The sequence below is a fragment of the Phacochoerus africanus genome, chromosome 7 (genome assembly GCF_016906955.1).
Source record: "Phacochoerus africanus isolate WHEZ1 chromosome 7, ROS_Pafr_v1, whole genome shotgun sequence".
NCBI lineage: Eukaryota > Metazoa > Chordata > Mammalia > Artiodactyla > Suidae > Phacochoerus > Phacochoerus africanus.
This window is the reverse complement of record NC_062550.1, coordinates 32,956,269-32,983,994: the sequence shown is the minus strand read 5'-3', so window position 1 is coordinate 32,983,994 and position 27,726 is coordinate 32,956,269. Positions and strand designations below refer to the sequence as shown.

Here is a 27,726-nt window from a genome sequence, read left to right as displayed (position 1 = left end):
GGAGCACATGATTTAAGACCTGATAAAAACGGACCTCTTTGTGAGGTTGCTGTCCAGACCACAGGGTGCTGAATGGAGGAGCGTGTAGTCATGGCGTTTGCTTTATTTTAACAAAGACCAGGAAATTCAGTCCCACACTCTTATCCAACCGGCCTAAAAGCCTCAGATTCCCTGCATGTATGACTGAATATGCTCTCTTGACTTTTTCAGAGTACCTGCTGGGCATCATGCCGACTGCCTTGCAGTGCTGAAACCCGGCTGGGCTTAGCAAAACCACAACTATTTTCTCACGATCAAAAATGAGTCCCAGGATTTAACTGGAATTGATCATTCCCTGCTTGCATGCAAAAGCTGAAATCAGGTCATTTCCACCTCTTCTAACTGAATAAGGGCGGGGAGAGGTTTATGTTTCATTTGGTAATCACTGGCTGTTTCGGATTCAGAAATACAAAACACTTTTAACGTGGGAAGGAGATTTCTTTTCTTAAGGGTAAAGGAAAACAGTGAATAACTACTATGGTCTCTGCGACTAGACACTTCCTTGGGGAGAAAAACAAAGAAACCACGAGGTTCGTAAAGGCAGCGACGCGTTCCACCCTTTGGGGCTCAGCGCCTGAGCTGATTCTCTCCTGCAGCCTCAGGAAAGCATGTCCCCAAAGGAGCTGGGAGACGGGGAGTTGGGGGAGTATGAACCCGCCTGGCGGTCAGCTGGTGCCACTCCAGAGACAAGTGTGCACTAAGCACGAGTACGAGTACAGCCGGCTCCCTCTGCTGCCACCTCTAGCCAGAAATCCCTATGCCCAGGGGCCCGCGGCAGGGCCGGGCTCATAAAACCCCGGGGAGGGATCCCCGGTGGCGGAGCAGGCGCGGAGTTATGCAGCCTGAAGAAGCACGTAAACACGGACCGACAGCAGAAAGGGCCTAGCCTAGCACAGCCGGGAACGGTTTTAACCTAAAGAAAAGATCTCCACTTTTCAGTAGTGTTTCCTGCCCCCTCTCCACCCAGACACACAAATTAGAGGCTCCTGGCGAGGTGATTCTGACACTCATGAAGCAGGGGGGACCCTCAGGAAAATGCACCCCATATTTTTTCTTCGCAGCCGTTGCCTTCTCTTCCAACCTCAAGTACCAAACCTGTGACTTTCTCCCCCTCGCACACCTTTTTAAAGGTTTAGCTTCTTGTGAGGCCGGAGCACAACTGGTTACTCGGCCTCTGAGAGCCGGGGCAACCGCCAGCACTTTCCCACCACGCGGAGAAGGCCAAGCGCACAGCTCGCCAGCAGCTCCAGGCACAAGCAGAGCGGGAGTGTGCACAGGCCGCGGGGTGGGGGCGCGCAGGCAGCCGGCGGGAGCAGCCAGTCCTCCGCGCCTTGGGAGGCCGCTGCCCTCGCTCGAGCCTTGGTCAGTGCTCTTCCCTCCCAGGAGGACCCTGTCTCACCAGCGCCCAGCCGCGGTACCCGGGCCCGCGGGCACTCCCTAGCCTAGGCGGGGACAGAGACACCAGCTCCGGGGATGCCGCACTACTTTCCGGTGCCCCATCTGCCGCCTCGGGTCCTCACCGGGCTCCAGGGTGCAGAGCAGCCGGGGCGCGGTCCGGGAAATGCAGCTGCGCTTCTTGAGCACATTGCTCAGGATGGTGCCCACGCCGCCACCGCCGCCGCCACCACCACCACCCTGGCGCTTCAGGCATCTTCCTCCGCGCCTCAGGGAGCCGGTGAGCTTGTCCTGCCGCATCTGAGAGCTCCCCGGGCTCAGATGCAGCCAGCCTCCGCCTGGGTCCCCACTGCCCCGCCGGCGTAGCGGCTCCACGCGCGGGGGCTTAGTAAGACCACCTAGCCTAGGTTCTCTTGGGAGCAGCGAGAGTGTGGCAGGCGCTCAGGGGTCAAGGGACCCTGAAGAGCACCGCGGGCACTGCCGAGCACGAGGCAGCTGGCAGGCATCTGCAGTGCGGTGCTTGCAAAGCTGAGGCAGGAGAGGGCTTGGGGCGGGGAGGAGGGCGGGAGCAGTGAGCGAGCGAGTGCTCCAGAGACTGAGGCGGCGCTCCCGCCCCCAATCCCGGCATCACCATGCGCAGGCGGGGCGGCCTTAGATCCCTAGCGCCCAGTCGGCTCCCAGCACCTGAGCCTGGGAGCCGTGGAGCCCCTGAGCGGGTGGGTGAACAACTAACTGCAGCCGGGACCAAGAGCGGCGACAGAGATGTGCGGGTTTCTCCCAAGATCTTGGAGGGCCTGAAGGAAACACCAAAAGAAGCAGGTCTCAGGTGCAGAACACCAGCGAGATCCAAGTGCCCACCCCATCCGAGCAGCGAGCAGGAGCAGCGTCGAAGATCTGTCAACAGACGGCAGGACGAATCCAGCAGCACAGCAGAGAAGTTGGTGGATGGTGAAGCACCACCTTCGTACCAAATTTTGTTAAACTATTTCCTGGCATCTTAAAGAGGCACGGGGGAGCACGTTAAATTTGTTCTTATTATTCTATATTACTGCTATTAATATAAAGTGTATAAATTATTTATAAGTAAATATATAATTATAACAATAATAATGATTGTTTCTTTTGGAAGAACAGATTTCAAGATAAAAGTGATCCATTTAAAAGCAGATTTTTTTTTTAAAGTGCTTCCCCTATCTCTCCAGCCAGAGGCGTCAGTATTTAGAACTATTAGCAATAATTACTTCTTAAAAAGTCATCCTTAAACCATGACATTACGACATTCACCAATGGAATATTAATCATAAAGATGAATGAGTCATAAGAAAGAAAGGATATAGAGAGAAATACAAAGATATTTGTACATGCTTATATTTAAAAAAGGAACACCAGGTGGATTTTTTTTTTTTAAGTATTTCTATGGAAGGGAAGAGAGAGGAAGAGAAAACATTTCTCTGGATGTACCTTACGTAGTTTTGACTCTGGAATAACATGTTATATTAATAATATTAACAAATTGCACAAAAAGAAAGTCCTAAAAATTGAAAATGAATGGAAACAAATGTACCCAGCTAAATGCCTTGTTGATAGCCTAAGAACAAAGAAAAAATGAGTAAGTTGCTTTATAGTATTATTACTGTTCATAAGTGGTGGTATATATTCTAAGGGCAAGTAGAGCTGCAAAGAAATCTTAAATGTCATTCAGTAGAATTACTAATAATATCTGTTATTTTTTTAAATGCTTATGTATATTATAGGATAACCTAAATAATTATGTAAATGTCAAAAGGAACCAAGATGTTTTCAGTGTAACAGAAAATATGAGTGTGCAAAGAAATTGTTTTTTTAATCCTGCAAGAGTATATTTAAAATAGAAATAAGAGTTTGAACTCATCTTTTTTTCTTTTCAAAAATACATGGAAAGCCACTGAATAGGTTTAGAACTAAGCACAAGCAAGCAGCAATGAACACCCTCAGCACTCAAGATGTGGTCTCTAAAAAGCACTCCTCACTAAAAGGAACCACGGCCCCTTTGAAGTGTGATTGATTCCAGATTTGGGCCAGAAAAAGTACAAGACGAGCCTGAAACACCTTGATGAATTCAGGAAGGAAGGACATGCTCCAAGACTAGTGGGGTCATGTCAAAAAGACATGAGAACCACATGAATAGGATATTACTGGCCAAAGATGAAACACTTTAAGCATCAAGAAACAATGGCTGCCAATCAACAGATGGATGGATAAAGATGATGTGGTATGTATACCACATCAGCCATAAGAAGGATGAAATAATGCCACTTGTAGCAACATGGATGCAACTAGAGATTATCATACTAAGTGAAGAAAAAGTCAGAAAGACAAATACTATATGATGTCGCCTTTATGTGGAATCTAAAACATGACACAGATGAACTTATTTATGAAACAGAAACACAGTCAGACATAGAAAACAAAACTGTGGTTACCAAAGGTGAAAGGAGGTAGGGAAGGGAAAAATTAGGAGTTTTGAATTAGCATATACAAACTACTATATATAAAAAAATAAGTTTCAACTTATAGCACAGGGAGCTATATTTAATAACTTGTAATAAACCACTGTGGAAAATTTGAATGTGAAAAAATATGTATATCAGTATAACGTAATTTGCTGTATATCAGAAATTAACACAGCATTGTAATTCAACTATACTCTTTATACATTAAAAGTAATAAATAAAATATTTTAAAAACAATGACTGCTATTGATTGAAAACTATTGAGTATTTTTTAAAAGCATTCCTAATGGTATACTGAAAGAACTAAAAAAAGAAGTCACTTATATGACTCTGGCACACTGTTTTGTAATCAGTACCTTCTGGACTTTGTGAATCGCCTGTGGGATTTGAGGACAATGTCAGAAATAACACTGAGCATGAAATACACATTTCATGTAAAAGAATCTGTTAAAATGAGATTTGTCATCTGCAAAAGTAAAGCCCAGTGATAGGGCTATGGAAGCTATTCGGTTATGCCGGCATGACTGAGATAAAGATGGCTTGAAAAAGGTGGTCCTCTGCCTCCTCACCTTAGAAGATGAGGTCACTATTGAGCCTGGTCGTGATGAACTGTTTGGCTTAGATTTCCCAACACTTCATACCAAGCTCGGGGACAGAAATCTAAGGTTCATCAGCCTGATGTTTATGGTTTCAGCACATGTTCATTCTCCTTCAACTTTCTCTTAACCTTAATAAGAAGTCCACTGACTATTCTGGCCTGAGAATAATCAATGAAAGATGTCTGATGTTCAGCTTCAGCCAGTTTTTTAGAGGGCACCGCAGACCCCCCCGGGTGAAGATGGTGACGAACACCCAGAGCAAAAGGACGAAAAGGAGAAGGTGAGGGAAAACCTCAAAACAAGCTGGGAACTGCACGTACAGCCTCATCTTCCAGCGCTCTCATCTGCTCACGTGGCAGCGAGTTTGTATTCTCTTTTAAGAAGAAAGGCTATTCACGCTCTCTGTCTAGCCCTGGGCCAGCAGGAAGGACGGCCTTGCCAGCCAAGAGGAGCAGCAGAGCTCCACGCTACAACGCGGCCTCTGGGGTAGAGGGGAGGACATCCAGGGCTGGCTGACATCCGCCACTCAGACTACCCTGCTTCCTTTGGCTCAGGCTCCAGGCTCACTAAACAAACTTTTGATTAGCATCTGGCTTCCCATAGGAACTTTGCACCAAGGAGAGAGCACAGTGACCAGTCAGCAGCAGTTGGTATCCCCAGGTCTGCTCGACTCTCAGTGAGCTGAAGAAATCAGGTCTCTGGGCAGCCAAAGCTCCAGTGTAGACTCTAGACTGCCAACCCACCCAAGTGTGTCGTGACTGACAAAAAGGCCTGTCTCTGAAACTCTTCTTCAGTTACAGCACCTTTCTTGGTGAGAAGAGCTTGTTTACTTTCAAGATGAAAATTCTATTTCATTCAAATTCATTAAAAGGAAAAAACTGGGGGGGGGGGGCGGGGGTGAGGGTTAAAAAAAAAAAGCTATCTTGAAAACTTCCCATTCTGGAGTTCCCGTTGTGACTCAGCAGGTTAAGGACCCACATTGTCTCTGTGAGGATGTGGGTTCTATCTCTGGCCTCGCTCAGTGGGTTAAGGATCCGGCGTTTCCGTGAGCTATGGTGTACATCACAGTTGCAGCTCGGATCCAGTGTTGCTGTGGCTGCGGCGTAGGCTGGCCGCTGCAGCTGCAACTCTGATTCGACCCCTAGCCCAGGAACTTCCATATGCTGCAGGCAGGGCTGTGAAAAGTAAAAATAAATAAATAAATTCCCATTCTAAACTACATAGACGTTGACCAAAAAAAGAGAGAGAGAAAGTTTCTATTAAGCAAGATGTAACGAAGGAATTAAATAATATTATTTTGTTTACATTGGAGAGGAAAGCCAAGACTGCCAACTTTTGTAGCAAACAGATAATTAAGCACTAAAATACAATGCTCTAAAAACAGCCATGGCACAAGCCTAGCATTATATTTATTGTATGACTCATAGTTTCTTATTCATGTCTGGAATATTGTTTTCCAAAAGCAAAAGATGTCATCTGAAGTCAACGTGCAGAGGAAACAATGCCAGCATGAACTCTGCTTGAGGATCTCAGATGGTGAGATTTCCAGCCAAAGCCAACTTACCACCACTCTTTACTAACTGGGCGATCATTACTAATAATACCAGCGAATTCACATTTGGGCAAATTGGACTTGAGCATGGTCCAGAGCAATAACGGTTTAAGCTAAATTTGGGAAGAGGAGGGCTCCATGAAACCTTAGTCTAGGATGAGAATCTGTTGTTTGGCTTGCTGAAGGGAAGGACTGCTTTGAGGAACCACCCCGAATGGCTCTGAGAGTCCAGTATCCATGGAACATCCCCAGGAATGCAGGCTCCTGGACCAAAACAAGGAAGTAAGAATCACTCAGCGACCTCTGCATCTTCGGGCCTATGTGCTGGCAGTGAAGCTTCCTTGAGAACAAACTATTCCTTTAATGGAGAAAGGGAACAAGTCGGAAGGAAAAGTAAATGGAATGTAAGAAATAAAAGGTGGAGTTCCTATTGTGGCTCAGTGAAAACAAATCTGACTAGTATCCATGAGGATGCAGATTCGATCCCTGGCCTCACTCAGTGGGTTAAAGATCTGGAGTTGCCTTGAGCTGTGGTGTAGGTCAGAGATGCGGCTTGGAACTGGTGTTGTTGTGGCTCTGGTGTAGGCCGGTGGCTACAGCTCCGCTTCTACCTCTAGCCTGGGAACCTCCATGTGTCATGGATGCAGCCCTAAAAAGACAAAAAGAAAAAGAAATAAAAGCTATGTCCCACAGCTTCCAGAAGGGAATCAGGTTTGGGACTTCTATGATTCCCAAATGCTGCTACTTAAAAAAAAAAAATCCTTCTTAAAATAAAAAGGGTCTATGTTTTAATCTTCAGGGACTGAACTGAGCCCATGGTGACAACTACCAAGAGAAAAAGCTCCAGAAGCCTGCAGTGAGGAGAAAGGAAAACCACAGAGAGTTGGTCTGTTCTGGAGAGCTGGGCCTGGAACTCATTCTCATGGCTTCAGAGCACTCTGGCGGCTCTTTTCCAGCCCACAAGCCTCTGAGGGTGAGAAGAAATTGTACCTGACATCAGGCCCAGTGCTACCCCCATCTGTATTTGTGCTAATGAAAAGGGTGATGGTCTGGCAGCACAAAATTCAGTCTTCTCAGAGTTCCCGTCATGGCTCAGCGGAAACGAATCTGACTGGCATCCATGAGGACGCAGGTTCGATCCCTGGCCTCGCTCAGTGGGTTAAGGCTCTGGCATAGCCATGAGCTGTGGTCTAGGTTGCAGACGCAGCTCAGATCCTGCATTACTGTGGCTGTACTCTAGGCCATAGCTACAGCTCCGATTCAACCTCTAGCCTGGGAACTTCCATAGGCCATGCGTGCGGCCCTAAAAAGCAAAAAAATAAAATAAAATAAAATAAAAGGCGCTCTTCTCCTCTCTGCTTTCCCCACAATTGCTGAAGTTCTGTGAGCAACTCCTAAAGAGGAAAAGTAATATCTTCTGAAGAAACAGTAAACTGTGACCAGTCCCATAAGAAGTTAATGCTATCCTCAGATCCACCTAAAAGTAAGGCCTTAATAAGTAGTTCTTCCAACTCATTATCCAGGATGGAGCCCACACAACTATGAGCTCATGGTGACAAGCATCAAAACCATTTTCCTTTATGAAAGAGAAAGAGGCAGGGCAGCAGGAAGAAATCAAGGGGAAAGGAAAAATTTTACAAGGATCCAATACATCACGTGATGGACATGGCACATTTTGTTTTCTATTTGTATGGTTTCTCTTCTTAGTCATAAAAGCCTATTTCTCTACATAAATCTACAGGCATCCTTGAAGACAATCAGGTAAGGCTTTTGTATTTCATCTCAGAGAAAGGATTCTGTCAAGCGCGAACAGAGAAGCTTTGAAATGCAACACCAGATCACAGCACTGCCTTCTCTCTTTTTATGCTTTCACGGGACCATTCTTTTAATCAGATATTTTCAAAAACAAAACCACTGCTAACAATCCCCCCTCCCCCCCAAGCATGCTCAAATTTCTTGGATGGAATATTTTAAGAATAACCAATTTTACTTACAGACCAGAAAGCTTCACACTCAAAACTTGCCTATATAAAAATTTAATTCCTAGCTGGAGAGAGGTCCCATTTCAGAGTACCATACTGGAAATGTATGTAAAAGCCTGCAGCCAGGTCCATGGGACCTCAGACACAAAGCTAACCCAAGATTTTCTATTTCCTAGGAAGTTTTTTCTTGCTTCAAAATAACTGAAATTGATTCCATAACATGTGAGGTATATTTATGTTGACCATATAAAGATGCCTTTATATTTCTTTTATTCAATCATTCATTAGTGAAATAAACACTTATTCCTCAACCGTGTAGGAAAGGCACTGTGCTATGGCCTGTGGGGAATAAAAGTATGAATTCAGTACGTTCTCTGCCCTCAAGAAGCTTATAGTTTATTGAGGGACAAAGTGGGTAGTGACAGGACAGTATGAAAGATTCATTTAAAATACTATGCAAAGGAGTTTCTGTGGTGGCGCAGCAGAAACAAATCAGACTAGGAACCATGGAACCATGTAGGTTCGATCCCTGGCCTTGCTCAGTGGTTTAAAGATCTGGAGCTGTGAGCTGTGGTGTAGGTCACAGATGCAGCTCGGATCCTGTGTGGCTGTGGCTGTGGCATAGGCCAGTAGCTATAGCTCTGATTAGACCCCAAGCGAGGGAACCTCCGTATGCTGTGGGTGTGGCCCTAAAAAGAAAAAAACAAATAAATTTTTAAAATAAATAAAATACTACACAAGGAGTTCCTGTTGTGTCTCGGGGTAACGAACCTGAGTAGTATCCATGAGGATGCATGTTTGATCCCTGGCTCGAATCAGTGGGTTAAGGATCTGTCACTACCATGAGCTGCAGCCCATGAGCTGCAGCATAGGCTGCAGCTGTGGCTCAGTTCTGGCATTGCTGTGGCCGTGGCATAGGCCAGCAGCTATAGCTCCAAGTGGACCCCTAGTCTGGGAACTTCCATATGCTGCAGGTGCGGTCCTTAAAATATAAATAAATAAATAAATAAATAAATAAATAAATAAATAATAAATAAATTACTATGCAAAAAAAAGATTACTACAATTTATGTCAGAGTCCTGCCTATGTTTTCCTCTAGGAGTTTTATGTTATCCAGTCTTTTTAATTCAATAAACATTAAATGTCAAATATATCTATAATTTTGTAAAGTTCTGACTTGACTAGGCAGTAGATATTATGGAATTATATTAATTCTTTTTTTAATTTTTTATTGCACTATGGTCGATATGGTCTTACATTTATGTCTTTAATCTATTTTGAGTTTATATTCACATGTGATGTTAGAGAATGTCCTAATTCAATATTTTTACATGTAGCTGTCTGGTTTTCCCAGCACCTCTTATGTTTTTTCTCCATTGTATGTTCTTTCTTTCCAATGTTGTATATTAACTTACCATAAGTGCATAGATTTATTTCTGGGCTTTCTATCCTGCTCCCTTGATCTGTGTGTCTGTTTTTGTGCCAGTACCACACTGTTTTGGTTACTATAGCTTTGTAGTATAGTCTGAAGTCAGGGAGAGTGATTATAGCAAATATTTTACAATAACTAAAGTGGAGGATAACTTTTAAAACTTTGAACCACTATATTGTACATCTGTAACATAGAATATTATGCATCAGTAATACTTCAATAAAAACTTAATTAATCAAATACTAGGCAAGTACTTGGAGGAATACCATTATCTCTATCTCCTCCTAATTATTATACATGCCAATGTTTTCCCGGGGCTTCATTTTATTGACCTATTAAATTTAACCTAAAAGCAGGCCAAGGACAAAGCTCATCTGCATTCTTCTCACAATTGTGATATTCAGGTCTATACTTGCACATCAGTAGAAGTGGAAGCCTGAGACCCATCACTTTAGAAGATGAAATAATTGTTCAACCTGGTCACAACTGATGATGCAGCTCAGATTTCCCAACCTTTACACCAAGCCATGTTGACTTTTTTTGACACAGCTGAGGGATATGAAAGGAGAGGTTTCTCATACCTACTGATGTAGATTCATTTGGCTTAGAAATATATGTTCCCAGAGAGGAAAAAGATGATACCTTTGAAAAAAATAAGCTTCACTTTGCTGGTGAGACTAGAAAAGTATCAGGAAGCAGAGAGAGACTCAAATTAACATCAATGTTGGCTTGGCTGGCCTGGGAGCCTTAGATCTCCAGCTGGAGTCACTCAGAAGAAAAGACATACAATGTGTGAGTGATGAGACAGCTCATGAAAACTACACCTGGTAAGGCCTCCAGGAGGCAACGTGGTGTGTCAGAAAAGTCCTGGCCATGGCAGCAGGCAGACCAAGGTTAGAATTCCAGCGCCCATACTTATTAGCTCTATGTCCTTGGGCGAGTTAGTTAATTTTTGGGGTTCCGTTTCCTCATCTTTAGAATTAATGATACTTACCTGAGTAATTGTGAGAACTGAGTGGCACGGTCAAAGTCAAGGTCTAACACAGCAGTGCTACAAAGGCACTCAATATATCTGCCTAAGGGTGTCTCCTTGGTGTTTGCTGTTTATGGTACAAGGTAAAGGTTAAAATGGCCCCGTTCGCAGTCTACCCAGCAGAGGACCAGGACCTGAGCCCCAGGGAAAGTCTAACTGGCCAGAACACTGCCCTGAGGTCCTCACCAGAAGCTCTTCTTTTGTTTTCTTACACTGGTGCCCTCACTCAATAGGAGCAATATTGAGTTTAGCTTCATGTTCACTCCAAAATGCAAAATCAGAACTATTTAATGGGGTTATAGAGAGTCGGACATCAAATTTTAAGGACGCTCTGACTGTAATAAAACATAGCCTCAGGAGATTATAAATGTTCTTTCTTTGTAGTTCTCAGGCAAAGACTGCAAGCCCAGCAGTCAGGAGTGCTGTGAAAGGACATTTAAAAGGAGGTAAGGTTCAATTATCAATACCAGTAAAACAGCTTCCAACACAATGATTCTCTGAGATCAGTTAAATTGATATTCAGAGTCCATTATTCTATAAGAACTCCTCAATCCAATATAAATGTTGACCAACTATAATGCTTGGAGAATACAGCTTGGATTGTTAAAGTTTCAGGTAAACTGAATTTTAAGCAAAAAAAAAAAAAAAAAGATCCATTTGGCTTCAATCTTCATTAAGGATTTGGGGGGGGGGTCTTTTTAGGGCCACACCCGAGGATATGGAGGTTCCCAGGTTAGGGTTTGAATCGGAGCTAAGCTTGCAGCCTATGCCACAGCCACAGCAACGCAGAATCAAGCTGCATCTGCAACCTATGCCACAGCTCACAGCAATACTGGATCATTAACCCATTGAGCAAGGCCAGGGATCGAACACAAGCCCTCACAGATACTAGTCAGGTTCGTAACTGCTGAGCCACGGTGGGAACTCCAAGGATATTTTTTAAATGTATCATTACACTTTCTTAGAAAGAGTAGTCTGGGAGTTCCAGTCGCAGCTCAGTGGTTAACGAATCTGACTAGGAACCATGAGGTTGCAGGTTCGATCCCTGGCCTTGTAGGAAAATGCATGTCTCCTGAATTATTTGGGTGACAGATACTTGGAGGTAAGAGAAATTTTATGGCATGTCAGTCAATAGAGATCTCAGCATTTTAAAGGGTACCCTATCTGTGACTTACACGCAGAGATAGAGAAATTAATTCATATAGACTTGAAATGGTCGTATATGGTTCTAGTTTTTGCAAGTCAAACTCAAGTTTTGGTGAAAGAGAAAAAAATCTAAAGGAAGCAGATGCTTTTAATAAATATTCTATGTGCTCCCTCTCTTTTTGAGGCAATATGAATGTGGCCTCTTATACGTGTGTACTTAATATAGCAGCACTGGCACCTTTAATTACCACCGTCTTTAGTCCCAGCTGACCACAGAGTGTCACTTGGCAGTACATCAGTCTGGCCTAGTGCCAGCAGCAATCAGATATGACAGCTCCTAAGGAGGGAGTAGATTATGTCCAAATTATGTTACCTCTGGTTTCTCTAAATTTTAAGCCTTCCCAGTACTTGAAAACTAAGTACCACACTGTGTCTTAGGAAAATTCAAAGTAATTTTCTAGCACAGGACCTGAAGTACAGTAGAGACTCAATAGCCTTTTTAAATTGCATCTATGACACAGAGAATACCAGGTTGGAATCCTGCTGATGGGACATTTTTAAATGGCACCTGCGTTCATACCTGCATTTCAGATGCCACACTTCTCCCACCCCCACACCTGATTCATCCATGCCCTTGAATTATTTACAGGCGGACCTTTTCTTCTCAACAGATCATAAAGTCTTTTGAGCACAGGGGCGAAGACTCTTCATTCTGGGCTCTCCCCTCCCTTGCCTGCAGCTAGCATGGGGCTTGTACACTCAGTACATGAACAATAAATAACGTCATAAAGTCATCATGGCAAGAAGAGAGCCAGACTTTCCCACTCATTAAAAAAAGGGCTTTTTATTCAACTACAAGAGAAATAAGCAGATGTGTTTATGAAGTTATTTTGATTGACATTTATGCAATGTACCAAAAAAAAAATCAAACACTATTCTTCGTCTCCCTGACAAGTTTCCAAAATATGTGATGCTCAAATACCACCTGTTTGCTCTACTGATTGGGTGAAAGACAATCCCCAAATTCTAGATATAATGGCAGTCGGCATAGCAGAGTAAAAAAATCAGACTCTAGAACATGCTACCTGGATTTGAAACCTGGCTCCACTCAGTAACTGCAAAAACTTGGGTAAGTTAATTATCTCACCTTTCCTCATCTACAAAATGGGACAACTATCTACCTCATAAGGGGTATTCTAAAGATCAAATGATACAGGGAAAGCACTTAGCATATTGTCTGGCTCATGGTATGTTCTATATACACAACTTATTGGATCATTAATGTCTAGTATTAAAGGCACTTAGAATATTTTTTAAAGGAAAGACATTTTAAGTTCATACATCAACATTGTGTAGATTACAAACAATGCCACCTGGTCACTTGAGCATCTTTGCTTATTAATTGCGTTACCTTCCATTTGGACATAGAGATTTTAGAGTAAAACTAGTCTAAGAAGCCAATAAAAAGGAGCATTAATTTAAATTGACAAATTGTTCACATTTCTCATCATCCTGATTTTTTTTTTAACATGTTACTTGAGGAGAATTCACTTCAGTGCAGACAAGCTAATCCTTTCCTGTCCTTCATGCATTAATAAAGTCCCAGCGTTAATTACCCAACAGCCTCTTGCTTTGCAAGATCATTACAAGGAAGAAATCAATTTTTCACAGCAGAATTTAAGTAAGCAATTTTCTTCTCAATCTTTCTATTCCTCCCATTTTACAGCTTTTTAAGTAATGCATGCAGTTTTCTAAAATTTGGTTCAATCATTTTGTTTTAAAGGGTTTTCCCAGTGTAGTCCATCATTCATCAGAAAGTTCTAGTCTTTCAATGTATTTTGATTATTTGCAATATAAATGAGTTTTATGGTGTATTCTCTTTTTTTTTTGTCTTTTTTTGTCTTTTTAGGGCCACACCCACAGCATATGGAGGTTCCCAGACTAGGGGTCGAATCAGAACTATAGCTGCCAGCCTACACCACAGCCACAGCAATGTGGGATCCTAGCAACACCACAGCTCACTGCAATGCTGGATCCTTAACCCACTGAGCGAGGCCAGGGATCAAATCCACAACCTCACGGTTCCTCGTGGGATTTGTTTCTGCTGCACCATGATGAGAAGTCCAGGTTTATGGTGTATTCTACCCATTTCTACATGTATCAACACCAACTCCTCAAGTTAGGGGTTGCAAATAGACTCTAAAAGGAGAAAGAGCTTGTCAAAAAAATCATTTTTGTAGGTTTGTCAATTCTCTAGGACTATATTTTCTAACAGAGATGTGTGAAGAGAGAAGGAGAAGAGGAGAAAAAAAATGACAATGACAGGTACCAGCTATCTGCTGTGGATCAGGCACTGTCGGCTAGGTGCTTTTAAATATCTTACCTCATTCTTTTTTTTTTTTTGTCTTTTTGCCATTTTCTTGGGCCGCTCCCTCGGCATATGGAGGTTCCCAGGCTAGGGGTCCAATCGGAGCTGTAACCGCCGGCCTACGCCAGAGCCACAGCAATGTAGGATCTGAGCCAAGTCTGCAACCTATACCGCAGCTCACAGGCAACGCCAGATCCTTAACCCACTGAGCGACTCCATTATCTTACCTCATTCTAACCCAACAAGGTATAAACATGATTCCCCCAAGAAATGGGAAATAAAAGGAGAGTGTCCACATATATTATCAGGATAATTTTTTACTAAGCATGGGGGGTAATGACTAAAAGAAAATACATTCAAATATAAATAGTTAATTCCAAAGGATGGGAATTTATTGTGTTTTCCTTAAACTTTTCTGTTTTTTTTACTCCTGAAGGAAAGAAAAAAGAAACAAAGAGGTTAAATAGGTTTCCCAAGGTCATACAACTAATAAGTGGTGAAGTTGGGATCTGAACCCAGGTCTATCTCACTAGAAAGCCACACTCTACTCACCACAGCAATAAAATACGACCAGATATCTTTGATCTGAGCAAAGTCAAAAACATTTTAGAAATTCTGAACGAGACCTGTTCACATGCTCATTTACGTTACCAGGTGAATGAAACATCCCTCATTTCCTCAAACTCCCCATATATTATGTACCTATTAAAACAAACAAGATACTGGTGGAGATAACAGAGAAGCAGCATCAACAAGGTCAGCCTGGCATTGCTAGTCAAACAAAAGAATTCTGTGATGCCAGAGCGAACACGTGAAGCTTAGGTAAGGATAACCGAAGGCCAGCAGTATCCTATGTGATAGGAGGCAGGGTGTGCAGGAGTTAATTAGAGACTAAAGCGAGATGGAGCTTGGTGGAGACCTCACAGGCAATCCTTTCTGCATCAATCCACCCTATAATTCACCCAGGAAAAATCTGGGCCACCTTGAAGTTCCCCCCACAAAATTGCAGCTATGACTTGTCTCTGAAAATAATTTGCCAAATGTGAAAGAGAAAACAGGAAGCTGATTCATTAGCTGGGAAAGCAACAAACCAGACCTTGCCATGAGAGCAAAAGTCAAATCACGAGGACGTGGGGTATAATCGCTCTTGAATAATATTTGTGCCATTGTTGTGTTCCCTCTTGTGCAGGGACCAGCTGTCACTGTGTCTCCGAGTTAGGATAACATTTGAGATGATTCAAACTAAATTGACCAGACTTTAAAAAAAAAAAAAGTGTTTGAAAACTCTCACGCAATATCACACACAGCAGAAAAATCTCATTAGCCACTCACTGATGTTGAAGCTTTGATGCCATGAGTCAATGCTTCAGATGCTCGCTTGCTGTAGGCCCAACATCTGCATTACAAAATGTGGATATATGACTGGTCAGAATGACTATTATCAAAAAACACACTCATACACTCTTGGTGGGAATGTAAATTGGTGCAGCCACTGTGGAAGACAGTATGGAGAATTCTCAGAAAAACTAAAAAGAGAACTACCATATGACCTAGCAATTATACTGCTGGGTATATATCTGAAAACAAACAAACAAAGACCCTGCTCATTTGCGAAGATACATGCCCCCCAATGTTCATAGGAGCATTATTTACAATTGCCAAGATACAGAAATAACCAAAATGTCCATCAACAGCTGTAGGGATAAAGAAGACGTGAGGCACACACATGGTGGAATACTATTAAGCCATAGTAAAGAATGAAATTTTCCCATTTGCAGCAATATGGATGGATCTGGAGGGCATTATGCTAAGTGAAATAAGTCAGATAAAGACAAATACTCTATGATACCACTTACATATGGAATCTAAAAAATAAAACAAACTGGTAAATAAAACAAAAGAGCAGCAGACTCACAGACAGAGAAAAAAACTAGTGGTTGTCAATGGAGAGAAGGAAGTGGGGAGGGGCAAGATGGGGTAGAGTGAAGAGTTATTATGGGCTTCTACCAAATCATGTGTGTGAAAATTCTGAAGATTGCAAAGCATGGACTTCCCACTGTGGGGCAGTGAGTTAAAGATCTGGCTTGTCTCTGTGACATTTCCAGTTTGATCCCTAGCCTGGTGCAGCAGGTTAAGGATCTAGCATTGCTGCCTCTGTGGTATAGGCCACAGATATGGCTCTGATTCAATCCCTGATCCTGGAACTTCCATCTGCTGTGTGTGCAGCTGAAAAAGTAAAAAAAAAATAAAAATAAATATTTTTTTAAAATTGTAAAGCACGACAGAATTTTAAAATGCTTCCATTCAATAAAAAATAAACAAAATACTAAGTGAAGTAAGTCAGAAAGAGAAAGACAAATACCATGTGATATCACTTATATCCAATCTAATATACAGCACAAATGAACCTTTCCACAGAAAAGAAACTCATGGACTTGGAGAATAGACTTGTGGCTGCCAAGGGGGAGGGAGTGGGATGGACTGGGGGTCTGGGGCTAATAGATGCAATCTATTGCCTTTCAAAAGAAAAAGCAATAAGATCCTGCTGTATAGCACTGGGAACTATAGCTAGTCACTTGTGATGGAACATGATGGAGGATAATGTAAGAAAAAAAATGTAGATATATATGTGTGACTGAGCCACTTTGCTGTACAGTAGAAAATTGACACAACACTGAAACCAACTATAGTGGAAAAAATAAAAATCATTAAAAAAATAAACAAAATTTAATGTACAATGGATTCAAAATGAACTTCAAAGAGAGATGCTGAGAATGCCTTCACCATCCTGCCTGGCCGCATCCAGGTGAGTCGGGATGACCTAGAGGGAAGCTATAGGCGGCAAATTGAACTACGGCTGACACTTTCACGAGGAAAAATTTAGGTTTAGGCCAGTGATGCGGATTTACATCTAACTCCCAATCCTTCTGGCTCCCTAACAGCAAGAGCAGTGGAATCCTAAAATAGATTACTGGGGCCCAAAGAAAATGGGAAGAAAGCCAAAGAACCTTTAAGAGCAACAACGCCTAAGACTCAGGTCAACAGTCAGCCACCTCTTGTGCTCCCTCCATGCTGCAGCTTCCCTCTGCGTCACCCCCAAACCTTCAGCAAAGTGAGGACTCAAAGCAGCCTCATGCCAGTCGTGCTCTGGAGACTCACAGAGGGGGATGGGTTCTGAATGAAGAGAGAAGCTGATGCTGCAGGGATAGCTTGGGGCAATGGAGAAGCTGGATGGCCCCAACCAGGACAGATATGAAACTAGCCGCTCCACCACTGGGTCCCCTAACAAGGGCTGTTGGGAGTAGGGGCTGTATTTTGCACTTGCCTGCCTCTAGTTCAGAAGATCACTGTTCCTTTCTCCAAGGCCTTATAATCATGGGAAATGGGGGTGGGGGAGCAGCGGGGGCCCAGGGTAAGAAAGGGGGCTTCATGCTGAACAGAGCGTGGGAGGGCTGCTGCCAGGAAAGCCTCCTCTCTCTGATTAAGAGTAGCCAGCAAAGACAAAAGCCTGATGGGGAGAAGAAAGCAGAGGAGGAGGAGGAGGGGAAGACATTCTGTCAAGACACCCCAAACTCCAGGAGGCAGAGCAGCAAGTCTTCAGCCTGGACCTGTAGCATGACTGACCCGAAACTGCAGGTTAAAGGGATGGTTATGAGGCACAGATGCAGAAGGAAGCCTCAGAGGCAGTTCTATATGTGGAAAACAAGCCTTAAGATCAATGCCGGGGAAACGAGAACAGGACAAAAAGCAGACAGATGAAGAAAAACGGTTCAGCATGGAAGCCGAAGGAATTCAGGGTATTAAAGGTGTGTTTTTTTATGTGGTGCTATAATGACGGCACAAGGATGGGCTTCTCATGCTTAAAAAGTCAGAGCTGCCCCGTGTTCAAGGCAGCATTATTCACCAAAGCCAAGGGGTGGAGGCAATCCAAGTGTCCACTGATGGATGAATAGATAAAAGTGTGGTGCACACATTCGGTGGAATAGAAAGGAAGGAAATTCTGAAGCACGCTGCTACATGGATGAGCCTTAAGGACATGATACGAAATAAAATAACCAGTCACAAAACAATACATACTCCATGGTGGTTGCCACGGACTGAGGAGAGAGAGGAATGGGGCGTTACTGTTTCATGGGTGCAGAGTTTCAGTTTTGCAAGATGAAGAGTTCTGGAGATGGATCGTGGTGATGGTTGCAAAACAAGATGACTGCACTTAATACTAAGGAGCTGTGTAGTTAAACATGGCTAAGACGGCCAAATTGACATTATGTGTATTTTACCACTTTTTTATTTTACTTTTTTTTTTTTTTGGTCTTTTTAGGCCACACCCAAAGCATATGGAGGTTCCCAGGCTAGGGGTTGAATCCGGCTACAGCTGCCGGCCTACTCCACAGCCACAGCAACGCAGGATCTGAGTCATGTCTTTGACCTACACCACAGCTCACGGCAATGCCAGATCCTTAACCCACTGAGCAGGGCCAGGGATAGAGCCCACATCTTCATGGATACTAGTCGGATTCATTTCCACTGAGCCACGATAGGAACTCCCCACAATTTTTTAAACAAGAAATACTTTAAAAAAAAAAAAAAAAGCTAGATGGAATTTCCGTAGTGGCTCAGCCGTAACAAACCCGACTAGTATCTATGAGGACAAGGGTTCACTCCCTGGCCTCACTCAGTGGGTTGAGGATCTGGGGTTGTGGGGAGCTTCGCTGTAGGTCTCAGACGTGGATTGGATCTGGCATTTCCGTGCCTGTGGCGTAGGCCAGCAGCTACAGCTCCAATTCGATCCCTAGCCCGGGACCTTCCATATGCTGCAGGTACAGCCCTGAAAAAAAAAAAGAAAGAAAGAAAGAAAGAAAAAAACAAAAAACAGAGTTGCAGATCAGCAACTGGTGTTGGGAAGTTTTGGACATGCCTCTCTTCCAGCAGAATCTTCCAGGACACAATTCATCCTCAGGCAAAGGTGGCACCTACCCTGTGCAAGGAGTGAGCTAGTCACTGGGTAAGTATGGCACAGTGCAGCAGACCAAGGAACAGAGTAGGACAATGCCACAGGGCCAGGATGAGCCTGAACAGAGTCAGCCCCAATTCAGACTATGCGGTCAAAACTACTTTCCAGGAGTTCTCTTGTGGCGCAGCAGATTAAGGATCCAGCATTGTCACTGCAGCAGCTAGGGTTGCTGCTGTGTCACAGGTTCAATCCCTGGCCTGGGAACTTCCATATGCCATGGGCATGACAGAAAGAAAGGAAGGAAGGAAGAAAAGAAAAGAAAGTATTTTCCAGAAGAAATGATGCCTCAGCTGGATCCTAAAAGTAAAAGGGACTATACAGACAGAGGTAGTGGAGAAAAGAGTACCAAAGAAAATAGCATGTGGCCAGAGAGAACGCGGTGAATTTTTGGTACCACCTGCGATGCATCTTGCCTGGAGCACAGAGTGGGAAGGAGCAATCTGAAGAGAGGAGGATGGAGAGTCACAAAGCATCCACACATCAATAGGGAAAATTATTTTTCTGGACAGTGACAAACCAGTTGGGGGTCAGGATGCTTCAGCTTCTGATCCAGAGTGAACTGTGTGGAAAGAATGCCATTAAGGGCACGGTAGGACAAGCACAGAATAGGGAACTGAGACTCAATGAAGCACCCAAAGTATCCATGTGGCCATAAGATCTTTGTGGGGCAGGGGTGGTAAGACACTCACAATATTTACCACCTTAACCATTTTTTTAGTGCACAGTTCCTAAGTGTTAAGTACATTTACACTCCTGTAAGAGCAATCTCCAGAACGCTTCATCTTTACAAACTGAAATTCTGTACCCATTAAACAGCTCCTCACTTCCCCCTCCTCCAAGCCCCTGGCAATCACCATTCCATTTTCTGTCTCTATGAATTTGATTGCTCTAGGTACCTCCTATAAGTGGCACCTATTTGTCTCTTCACGGCTGGCTTATTTCACTTAGCATAACGTCCTCGAGGTTCATGCATGTAGTTGCATTATCAGAATTTCCTTCCTTATAAAGGCTGAATAATATTCCACTGTATGCACGTACCACATTTTGTTTATCCATTCATCTTTCAATGGACATTTGGGTAAGGTTCCTTCCACCTTTTGGCTATCATAAATAATGTTTATGATAAACATAGGTGCACAGATCTCTTTTCCAGGTCCTGCTCTCAATGCTTTGGGGGATACAGTTGACCTTTGAACAACACAGATTTGAACTATGCTAGTCCTCCTATACACGGATTTTTTTCAATAAACACTGCAGTTCTACACAATTTGCACTTGGTTGAATCCACAGACGTGGAACTGCAGATACAGAGAGACTTGAGTATCTGAGGATTTTGGTATCTGAAGCTGGCCCTGGAATCAATACCCGACAGGCCCTGAGAGACACCTGTATATGCAGAATTGCTGGATCATGTGGCAAGTCTATTTTTATTTTAGGGGGAACTGCCATACCATTTGCCACAGCAGCAGCAGCATCTCACTTCCTCCCCAAAAGTGCACAAGAGTTTCCATTGTTCGCACGCTCTCACCAACACTAATTTTCTGTTGTTGTTGTTGTTTTTCTTAATAGCAGCCATCCTAATGGGTGTGAGGTGGTTGCAGCCATTTGATTGGCCCTTCTGAGCCTCCAGTTTCCTCAGCTGTAAAATGAGTACATTGGACTAGATGATCCCCAAGGATCTCAAATGTCATTGTTCTATGAATTGAGAGGTGATTTAAGTTGATTTACTGGGAAAAACTCAGTCAGGCCATTCAATCGTTGTGAGGCTCACATTCCCTAACCATATTCACAGCACTGACACACACTCTGGATTTGGTTTCAAGTAAAACACAGATGGAAATTCAAGTGCAAGGACTGTAAACTTAATGGGAAAGTTTAAGGGAGCCTGGTCCCAGCGATCACTGGAGAGGACGTGGATACTGCTGGATCCTGAAGGTAACTGGTCCACACAGGGGTGGGGAGGGGGGAATTTCACATTCCACTGATCTCCTTACAGGAGGGGTTGATTATTAGCAATGACTAGAGCAGAGCCCTTCTACTCATTGTTCAACTTTCACTCATATAAAGGGATAAAGTGATTGCAATTAATTTCTTTTGTCTGCACCTGCATCATGCAGAAGTTCTTGGTTCAGGAATCAAACCTGAGCCACAGCAGGAACCCAGGCCACAGCAGTGACAATGCCAAGTCTTAAATCACTAGCCCACCAGGGAACTCTCAACTAAATTTTTTTTTCAGGGCCGCACCCATGGCATATGGAGGTTCCCAGGCTAGGGGTCTAATCAGAGCTACAGCTGCCGGCCTACACCACAGCCACACCAACACGGGATCAGAGCTTCATCTGTGACCTACACCACAGCTCACGGCAACACCGGATCCTTAACCCACTGATCAAGGCCAGGGATCAAACCCACAACATCATGGTTCCTAGTCACGATGGGAACTCCTCAACTAATTTTTTTTTTTAATGGTTAGGCTGAGATGATGAGAGAGACGGACGAGTCAGAGAGAGAAATGGTCATTTCCCCAGGAAATGTGTTATGTTTTCCAATATGGGGTGAATCCTCCCCACTCTCAAATACAATGGCTAAAATTGTGAGAGAGAATATGCGTTTTCCTCAATAAGATACCCTGAAGAAGAGTCACCCACAAGTCCCAAGGAAGAATACTGTTTTTTCAGACACGTAAACTAAAGGCAACAGGATGATGTGCAGAAAATCCAGCAACAACAAAAACAGAATCCAGGACTCCTGAACTCATAACCCAATACTGTTTGCAAATTTTGTTCCTCCTCTAAAAAGAAGAATTATTATTACCACATCTTTCCAAGAATAACAACAACCAAAAAACTACCAATATGGATGCACACAGACTTAAGCTGCATGTAAGTCCATCTTTCTGTAGGAGTCCTGCAACACTGTGGACCCCGATGTGGAAATCAAACCTGAGAAGCCTCCTTAACTGCCTATTAAGAATCATCATCCAGGGAGTTCCCGTCGCGGTTCAGCAGAAATGAACCTAACTAATACCCATGAGGATGAGGGTTCGACCCTTGGCTTAGTTCAGTGGGTTAAGGATCCAGCGTTGCTGTGGCTGTAGTGCAGGCTGGCAGCAACAGCTCTGATTCAACCTTCGACCCACAGCGTGGGAACACCCATATGCCTCAAGTTCAGCCCTAAAACGCAAAAAGAAAAAAAAAAAAGATCATCCAACACCTGAAGACCACACACCTCACATGATAAGGGTTGAGTCGTTTATACCTTCTGTGGATTCCTCAGAAGGTGATCAGCAGCAGCCCAGAGAGGATCACACACGTAGGCTGAAAGAGATCTGCCCCCAAAAGGATCGAGATGCTATTGGAGAAAACAAGAAATGACTTTTAGGAGTTCCCACCATGGCCCAGTGGAAACAAATCCAACTAGGAACCATGAGGTTGTGGGTTTGATCCCTGGCCACGCTCAGTGGGTTAAGGATCTGGTGTTGCCGTGAGCTGTGGTGTAGGTCGCAGACGCGGCTCAGATCCCATGTTGCTGTGGCTGTGGTGTAGGCCGGCAGCTGTAGCTCTGATTAGACCCCTAGCTGGGGAACCTCCATATGCCACAGGTGCGGCCCTAAAAAGATACAAGACAAAAGACAAACAAAAAAAAATGATTTTTGCACCTTTTTCCCACTAGTTTTTAATTATATTACAGAACTGATTCTAGAAACTGTGTGAGCTGACCAATCAGAAAACTGCTGGTTATCAGGGAAGACAGACTGGGCAGTAAGAACAGAAGGCAGGTCCAAGATGATGGAAAGGAGCAACCCTGCCCTCTGCTGGCAATCCTGGGTAGTGGAAGTAAGATGTGAAGAGAAGATTACCTTGAGCTGGAGGAAGTAGACATTGAGCTGGAGGAAGTAGACACACCCACACAAAAACCAAGGCACCCACCTACAGCAACTTTCATACATGGCAGAAACCTTACAGGAGAGATCACAGGCCACAGACTAAACTTGAATGTTGCCTTAATGGCCATGTCCTGGAATATGCCTATTTGCAAATGGTGTTGAGAAGGCAATGATGGATACGACCAAAGAGGGCCTTCTGTCTTAAAGACTAGACATGGGAGTTCCTGCTGTGGCTCAGTGAGTTAAGAATCCAGCTGCGGGAATGCCCGTCGTGGCTCGGCAGAAACAAATCTGACTAATATCCATGAGGATGCAGGTTCAATCCGTGGCCTCGCTCAGTGAGTTAAGGATCCAACGTTGCCGCGAGCTGTGTGGTGTACTTCACAGACACAGCTCGGATCTGGCATTGCTGTGGCTGTGGTGTAGGCCGGCAGCTACAGCTCTAATTCGACCCCTAGCCTGGAACCTCCATATGCCTCAGATGTGGCCCTAAAAAGACAAAAAAAAAAAAAAAAGAATCTGACTGCAGCGGCTCAGGCAGCAGCAGAGGCATGGGTTCCACCCCCAGCCCAGGGAGGTGGGTTAAAGGATCCCATGCTGCCACTGCTATGCTGTAGATCATAAATGTAGCTTGGATTCAGCCTCTGGCCTGGGGACTTCCATGTGCCGTAAAATAAATAAATAAATAAAAGACTAGGCATGGGCCACGATGTACATTCATTAAAAATGATTCTCTTTATGATAGTAAAATACATTTCTATACAGAGTCCATTACAAACATCTACTTCTTCATGCCCTCTACAGAAAAAGTATTACATTACTCTTCAGTGACATCAAAAGTGAAATCATGATGGCAATGCCAAGAAGCAGGTAGGAAAAAAGGAAGTCCTATAGTTTGGAGAGGGAAATAGAGCATATGCATATTTAGAATTGAGTAGGTAAATTTCTACATTGCAGTTAAGGAGATATTCTATAAAAACACAGCTGAATTATCTGTCTTAGATATTCTCCTGCTGCCTGATACATAAATTTTCAAACTATTTTTCAGATTTTCTTTCTAATGAGAATACACTTTTCTCCACTCACTTCATCTTCACATAGAGATAAGACTGTACTATCAGTATCAGTTACTACTGTGTCCTAACATAATAAATATCAACTTATCAAATAGCTATTTCTTCTTTATTTTTTATTAAAGTGTAGTTGATTTACAGTGTTATGCTAATTTCTGCCATATAGCAAAGTGACTTAGTTATACACATATACACTTCTTTTTTTTTACTTTTTAGGGCCACACCTGTAGCATATGGAGGTTCCCAGGCTAGGGGTGAAATCGGAGCTACACCTGCCAGCCTACCCAACAGCTATAGCAATGTGGGATCCGAGCTGTGTCTGTGACCTACACCACAGCTCACGGCAACACCGGACCCTTAACCCACTGAGCAAGACCAGGGATCAAACCCGCATCCTTATGGATCCCAGCTGGGTTCGTTAACTGCTGAGCCATGAAGGGAACTCCCCATTCCTTTTTTTATATTACTTTCCATTATGGTTCACCCCAGGAGATTGGATACAGTTATTTGTGCTATAACATAAGACCCTGTTGTCTATTCATATTATTTTTTAAACTTTTTATTAAAGTATACTTGATTTACAGTGTTCTTTCAACTTTTGCTGTACAGAAAAGTGACCCAGTTATATGTATATATACATTCTTTTTCCCATGTTATTTTCCATGATGTTCTATCACCAGTGATTGGATATAGTTCCATGTGCTATACAACAAGACTTCATTGTTTATCTATTCTAAATGCAATAGTTTGCCTCTACTAACCCCATACTCCCAGTCCATCCCATTCCCTCAACCTTAGAAACCACAAATCTGTTCTTCATGTATGTGAGTCTGTTTCCGTTTTGTAGATAGGCTCATTTGTGCCATATTTCAGATTCCACGTATGAGTGATAGAGTATGCTATTTATCTTTCTCTTTCTGACTTACTTCACTGGTATTAATATCTCTAGTTGCATCCATGTTGCTGCAAATGGTGTTATTTCATTCTTTTTATGGCTGAGTAGTATTCCACTGTGTGTATGTACCCCATCTCCTTAATCTACTCATCTGTCAATGGACATCAAATAGCTATTATTAAGTAGCCACAGCCTCAAACAGCTTTCAGTCTAGCTGAGAAGGCAGTTCACATACATTAATGTTCTATTTCAACAGGCAGTTACACTAGATTCATTCTGAGGTTTCCTCTAGCTCCAATTTTATATCCAGAAACACTAGGTTATTAGCAGTATCCCAAGTGCTTGATCCTCACAGCCTCTGCACCATTATCTCTGTCTGGAATATTTCCCCACTCCACCTGCTTTGGCCCCCGAGCACATTTCTGTCATTCTTCCAATCCTAGTTCTTCTTTGAAATGATTCAGGGAGGATCTGGGTGATTCTCACCTTGAACCCTATTACCCCTGTACACACAGGCAGTTGCCTACTTTCAGATATAACACGTGTCTCCAAAACACATTTTTTTTGTCTTTTGTCTTTTTTTTTAAGGGCCGCACCTATGGCACATGGAGGTTCCCAGGCTAGGGGTCTAATTGGAGCTGTAGCTGCCAGCCTACACCACAGGCACAGCAACGCCAGATCCTTGACCCACTGAGTGAGGCCAGGCATCGAACCTGCAACCTCATGGTTCCTAATTGGATTTGTTTCTGCTGCACCATGACGGGAACTCCCCAAAACACATTTATATGTCATCTTTTCAACTGAAACACATAAAGAGGAGCAATTTCTGTTCATGTTATTGGAGAAGAGTAAATTATCTTTTCCCAAAGAACTAAAAAAAAGTCTAAAATCCCTAATTATGATTATCCAATATCTCCTTAAATAATCCTATCCTATCAATTTTTTTAAAAGTGAGGAAACTTCAAAATTGTCTTAAAAAGGCAAGTATCCAAATGCTGGTGGAAAAGGCAGCCTCTAAACCTCCCCAAAGCAGGAATAATAGCAATAATAGTAAATACTATGGCCAGACACTGATCCATAAGCATTTTATATAATTTAACTCAATTCTGATAACCACCCTATGAAGTGGGTATTATCATCATTCCACACCTTTGTTTTTTACTGATGAGAAAAATGAAGCAGAGATATGTCAAAGAACTTACATGAGGTTACACCTCCAGTAAGTGGCAAAACCAGGATTCAAGCCCTGATGGAGAAGAGAAGTTTAACAAGGTTCTTAGGGGAGTTCCCTGGTGGCGCAGCAGGTTAAGGATCCAGCAGTGCCACTGCCGTGGCTCGAGTCACGGCTGCAATATGACATAAATTTCTGGCCGTGGGGCAAAAATACCAGGGTTCCCAGAAAAGCTTAAAAGAGGAAGAAGATTCCCCCTGCTGGCTGGATATATAGTTTTCTTTTGTCATAACTGATTACAAGGGCACCACTGCCAGGGCAGCCCGGAGTCACCAAACAGAGGAATGAGTTCCAGCAATAATTCTTAAGTATAGTTGATTTACAATAATGTGTTAGATTTAGGTGTACAGCACAGGGATTCTGGTTTATTGTTTGGTTTTTGTTTCTTGTAGATTATATTTGACACTGCTCTTAACTCTGCCATGCCCTACTTTGCTCAGCCTTAAGGCTGAAAGGAAACAGAAATCAGGCTTACATTCTCCTCCAGCTCCAAAATATTATGTCTTGGAGATTCAGATTTTTTTTCTCTAAAAACCAGTTCTCTTTGTAATGAGGTCATAAGAAACATCTAGTAGTTTGTTTTTTTCCCAAAGCCACAGGAATCTCATAAGTTGGTGGTTCAAAAGCTATTACAGTACTTTCAAATATTTCACTAATTTGCAGTATGGACAAGAATAATTAAATTACGACACAATGGGAAAAAATTGCAGCTGAAAGACACTGAAAGTTCAAAGAAAATGAGAGGAAACTGTTGCTAAAATATACTGTAAGCAATTATAATGCAGTTTCTTTCATCTAGTCATAGTCTTACTAAGTTACTTTAGGGCAGAGCAAACTGCTAATTAGGTATATCAAAACATACCTAAATCTGTCATCAATGTTAACAAATTTATGCCAAAATTCACAATTCTGCAACCAAGTTCCACAGTTAAGGCAGGAGCTCCTGTCATGGCTCAGTGGAAACAAATCTGACTAGGAACCATGAGGTTGCCAGTTCAATCTCTGGTCTCGCTCAGTGGATCAGGGATCCAGCGTTGCCCTGAGCTGTGGTGTAGGTTGCAGACACAGCTCGGATGTGGTGTTGCTGTGGTGCAGGCCGGCAGCTGTGCTTCCCATTAGACCCTTAGCCTGGGAACCTCCATATGCTGCCGGTGCAGGCCTAGGAATAAAAAAAAACACAAAGTTAAGGCAAATCTAACTTAATCTAAATGCTTACTTGTTTATACGTCAATTATATCTCAATAAAGCTGAAAAAATGCTAATTTCTTTCCCTCTATCAAAACTAATGAGCTTATGAAAAGGGAATACACACATTCAGGTTAAGGAAGATTGAAAAAAATTCCATGTAATTTTGGTCGCCACCAAAAATCACACTAAAGATACAGTTAAGGACGGGATTAAGATGGCAGAATAGAAGGACTGGAGCTGAACTTCTCTCCTAAAAACAACAAAATTCACAACTAAAGACTGAGCACACTTCACCAAAATGGACCAGAAACCTTAAAAAAGATACCCTACTCCAGAAGAAAAAGAGGAGGCCACATCAAGAGGTAGGTGGGGTGATTTCACGATATAAACAACCCCATTC

The 27,726-nt window shown here is 43.1% G+C and overlaps 1 protein-coding gene across 6 annotated transcripts in view; it reads right to left on the bottom strand.

The window, feature by feature from the left end:
* TBC1D30 (TBC1 domain family member 30) overlaps positions 1–27,726 on the bottom strand; it is a 95,518-nt gene that overhangs the window by 48,531 nt on the left and 19,261 nt on the right. Inside the window, exon 1 of one of the 6 annotated variants that reach the window (XM_047787130.1) lies at positions 1,560–2,180. The exons of 3 other annotated variants lie outside the window; for them this stretch is intronic. In XM_047787130.1, coding sequence (XP_047643086.1) covers positions 1,560–1,734 — 175 coding nt within the window. In that variant the 5' untranslated portion in view covers positions 1,735–2,180. Of the gene's footprint in view, positions 1–1,559; positions 2,181–27,726 lie in introns of those variants that run through there. 2 more of the 6 variants (XM_047787132.1, XM_047787131.1) reach the window with 2 other exon arrangements.